The sequence below is a fragment of the Solea senegalensis genome, linkage group LG4, assembly GCF_019176455.1.
Source record: "Solea senegalensis isolate Sse05_10M linkage group LG4, IFAPA_SoseM_1, whole genome shotgun sequence".
NCBI lineage: Eukaryota > Metazoa > Chordata > Actinopteri > Pleuronectiformes > Soleidae > Solea > Solea senegalensis.
The window spans coordinates 1,967,798-1,972,149 of record NC_058024.1 but is presented as its reverse complement, the minus strand read 5'-3'; the positions used below and the strand labels follow the sequence as shown (position 1 = coordinate 1,972,149).

General features: G+C 42.7%; 1 protein-coding gene across 1 annotated transcript; it reads left to right on the top strand.

The window, feature by feature from the left end:
- Positions 1–2,156: 2,156 nt before the first annotated feature.
- On the top strand, positions 2,157–3,439 carry LOC122768352. The gene is made up of 2 exons (XM_044024286.1): positions 2,157–2,878; positions 3,084–3,439. The coding sequence occupies exons 1-2, from the start codon at positions 2,230–2,232 to the stop codon at positions 3,095–3,097; spliced, it is 663 nt and encodes a 220-aa protein (XP_043880221.1). The 5' UTR covers positions 2,157–2,229; the 3' UTR covers positions 3,098–3,439.
- The last annotated feature ends 913 nt before the right edge of the window (positions 3,440–4,352 follow it).

The window sequence follows — 4,352 nt, the reverse complement described above, 5'->3', positions numbered from 1 at the left end:
AGGGCAGAGTTCTGCCTCGATGTGAAAACTCGGCTCTAGAGTTTTTTAAAAATCAAGACGAGGGTGATTTTAAAACTGTCATTTCTCTGTCAATTCACAGCTGTTTTCCACAAATTTAAATGTGGGAGCTCCTGAAAGCCTCCTGACGCTCACACACCAAACATTTACTCTCTATCATCAACCATTCTTGAAGTGCGACAACTTTAAAACATGTTGTTTTCTCAGTTTTGCACTGGTTTTGGACAGTTAGATATTTGGAAGAGGGGGACAGGGAGTGGGGGAAATAGGGCGGGGAGGGGCTTGTGAGTCAGTCTCTCTACGTTTTAAAGGTTCAATGCACCCAAATTAGCAGCAAGAAGCAGGCACGATCAAGTTTCATGATGCCCTTTTCCTTGAACAATGTCCACATGTCCTGGCTAAATATTAACTCAACATGGCTGCCAAAATGTCTCTGTGTTTGTGCCAACAAACACTATTGCTCAGCACTTTATTAGGGTTTTACAAAGACCCACAAGAGGGGGCGCCAGAGTCAATCCCAGCTGACACAGGTTAAAAGGGGTCAAACCCTGGACAGGCCACCAGTCCATCGCAGGGCAAACATATGGAGACTGAGGGAAGAAACCGCAGAACCTGGAGAAATCCCAGGCACTGTAACGTGATAAGAAGGCTCCAGCTTAGCAGAGGCTAATCAAAGACTCAGCTTATTAAGAATAAACTATACTCCACCCTTACAGCGCCCGGGTGTGCGGCTGCTACTTTATCATACATGAACAAAACAGGTGCCATACACGTAGCCTGAACATTACTGGGATGATGAGAGGTCAAGTGGAGTTTGTGAGTCCACAGCAGGAAACAGCTGAAGCTCGTTTCAGGTCTACTACCAAAACTACCGCTAAAACAACTACGACCAAAACTACCGCTAAAACAACTACTATCAAAATATCGCTAAAACAAGTACTAACAAAACTACCGCTAAAACCAGTACCAACAAAAGTTGAATTGAATTGAATTGAATGACTTTATTCCTCCCCCAGGGGGGAAACACATAAACACAAAAGTACCACTAAAACAACTACTATCAAAGCTACTGCTAAAACAAGTACTAACAAAACTACCGCTAAAACGAGTACTAACAAAACTACAGCTAAAACAAGTACTAACAAAACTACCGCTAAAATGACTACTACCAAAACTACCGCTAAAACAACTACTATCAAAACTACAGCTAAAACGACTACCAAAACTACCGCTAAAACAAGTACTAACAAAACTACCGCTAAAGCGACTACTAACAAAACTACCGCTAAAACAACTACTAACAAAACTACCGCTAAAGCGACTACTAACAAAACTACCGCTAAAACAACTACTAACAAACGTCTTGAAACATTAGCGTTGCTTTAGGTTGATAAAGTCAACACCCTGCGAGCTTCTGTCTCTTGTATAACACCTCATAATGAGATTTATGCGAGAGAAGTGCAGCAACAAAAGTGGAGGGGATGGTCTACAGCAGTGGTTCCTAACCTTTTTTCCTTGAAGCCCCCCTTGCTTGTGTCCAGGACAAAGCAGGCTCCACCCCCGACCGGAACACACATACAAAAAAGAATAGACTTAAAAGTTTATATGCAAAACTAAACAGTTTTAGATTTTTGTTCCTATTCTAAGGGGAATGAAGTGCGCCATCTTGGAGAATCGGAAGGGAATCCAGTGGAAGGGCTGCAACACAGAGGTGAGGGCATGTAAGGGAGCAGAGACAGAACTAAAATTGCGGATGAACTTGCGGTAAAAGTTTGAGAACCCCAGGAAGAGCTGAAGGGCCTTCCTGGAGTCCGGAGAGCAATCTCGCCTAGGGCACAAAATTAGGTAGAGCCGGCCCTGCCTGGCGGACATGGTTGGTATGGGTGATCTGATCAGGGGAAAAGATTAGAATGTCGTCGAGATACGAAGAAGGCATTCAGCATATCGCGGAGGACGTCGTTCTGCTTTTAATTTGGTTTGGACCCATTTTGATGTGTGTCTTTTTTTTTAGGTTAATAGTTGTTGTTGAACATGCTTAGACTTTACTAAGCAGTCTAAGTAAATCATTGACAGACACGCCGACCTGTCCTTTAATCTCATTGGTTTCTGGGGTTGTCCTTGTTGTCTCTGGACTTCACTGCACCGTCGGCGTTGTCTGTTTGTTGTGGAACCTTCTCACGTTGGTCAGACTCACAGATCGAGCGTGAAAACATGGGCTCTGGAAACTCACACGTGGACGTCTCAGCGGTTTCTCTTCAGTGGTATCAAGCGTCTTTACAGCACCCATGTCTCTTACCAGATGTGGGCGTCGATGAGTCCTTGCTGAAATTTTCTGGCATTAACTCCAACACTGAGCTTCAGGCCTACTCCAGTGAGCTGGCCGACAAAGTCCCAGACTACATTGAGAAATTCGTATCTAACTTTGGGACGTTCAGTCCAATTCCAAACGCTGTTGGACTTGGAGCTTTAATGATTTCCATGATCTTGGAGATCGTCATGAAGAGCACGACCACGCAAACAAACGAGAACTCATACAGCATGCTCCAACGTGTCTTTGGTGAAGAGAAAGCTTCATCTGTCCGTGACACAATGACAGTTTGCGTGGACCGTCATCGCACATACATGAACAACGAGCAGCGCTTGGCAGAGGAACTACGGATATTAGAAAGGACGCTGAGCGGCCACCTTGCCACCCTCAAGAACTCCCTGCTGTATGATGGACAGATGAGTTCACGTGGCTTCAAAATCTGGGTGAACGGCGCCTACTTCCAAGTCCAGATGTTGATCCACGAGACTCGACTGAGTAAAAAGCCGAAAAAAGCAAAGGCAGAGGATGTGAAATCAATCAGTGCTCTCATTGATCGGCATTTGCAGGACCTGGATCGTTTACTGGACATATACAAACCTTACAAAACGCGTATGACTAAAGCAACTTCTTTGACTGATTGGTGTTATGTTGGCTTGACTTCTGTGGTTTGCAAGCAATCGGCATGCCTTATCAGAAATATTGACAACAAACAGGTTCAGTGTGAAGTTAAAAGTGAAAGTTTAGATGATCCGTGTGAAAGTTCTGACGTGATGGAAGCTTATATCAATCGCATGTTCACAGATTATAATCCGGTGCTGAAGAGTAATTTTTTAGATGTCAAGACAAACCTCGGCTCTCTCATCAACCAACATGACGCTTTCACTCCGCCATACATAGACTGAGATCTAAACATTTCACACCGTGTTTATGACACAGTGATGTGAAGGAGGAAACAAAATCAGCCTCATCTGTGGATGAATCAGTGATTTTTGAACTAGAATGACAGAGTGAAATCACTGTATGAAGATGGATCAGGTGAACGTGATGTTAAAAATGAGTGGCACTGTGAATCATGTGATCACGACATTTGCTGCATTAAAATAATTAATGTTATCAGTGTGTGTTGTGTCTGTCATTTTAAAGTGTAGCACTTTGCATTTACATGTTCTGTCTTTAAATTATTGTATTTAATGTGAGATTTTGATCAAGTCCACATGAAAACAGGAGCTAGCGCGGGGAAACTGAAACCCCAATGGACAACGAACAAAACCTCAAGGTACAGCCGTAAAACCTTAAAGGTACAGCGTTGAAATCTTAAAGGTACAGCCGTAAAACCTTAAAGGTACAGTCTTGAAACCTTAAAGGTACAGCCGTAAAACCAATTAATGTCACCAGTGTGTGTTGTGTCCGTCATTTTAAAGTGTAGCCTCGTTGCATTTACATGTTCTGTGTTTAAATTAATGGTGATTTTCCATTTGAGTAAATTAAGCAGAGTAAATCAAAATGTTGAGTTAAAAAGTCAGAACCATATGTTGCTTTTCTGTAATATCTTTGCTGTTTACACGTGAGTCATAACTCGCTGCAGGTTCCCTGTGGAATGATGGAAGTCTGTGAAAGCATTGCGGTGCGACATATTGTCGTCACAGTAGGGAAACGCACAAACACGAACCTTTGCTTCTTTTTATTTAATGGACACATTTACTTTCTGTACTCCTCTCTCCAACTCTCACTCATGTTTCCAGGTTCTTTGTCCTGAAATAACTCTCGGGCCTCACGAGACTACGCAGGACTTTGAGTAACACATAATGTTGCCAGACTCTTACAATAACACTTTGAGCCCTTTATTGGGGAAAACAAGCACTTATGATGGATATACGTAACTCAGCCCTTTGAGATTACAGCCATTGATAGCTATTGTGATCTCATGGACCAATTCTGGAACTTCTGGAAGTATACTCTTCACGTACATACACACATTTATGAACAAGTTGAAAAGTACCACAATTCAGTGCAGAACATGTAAACA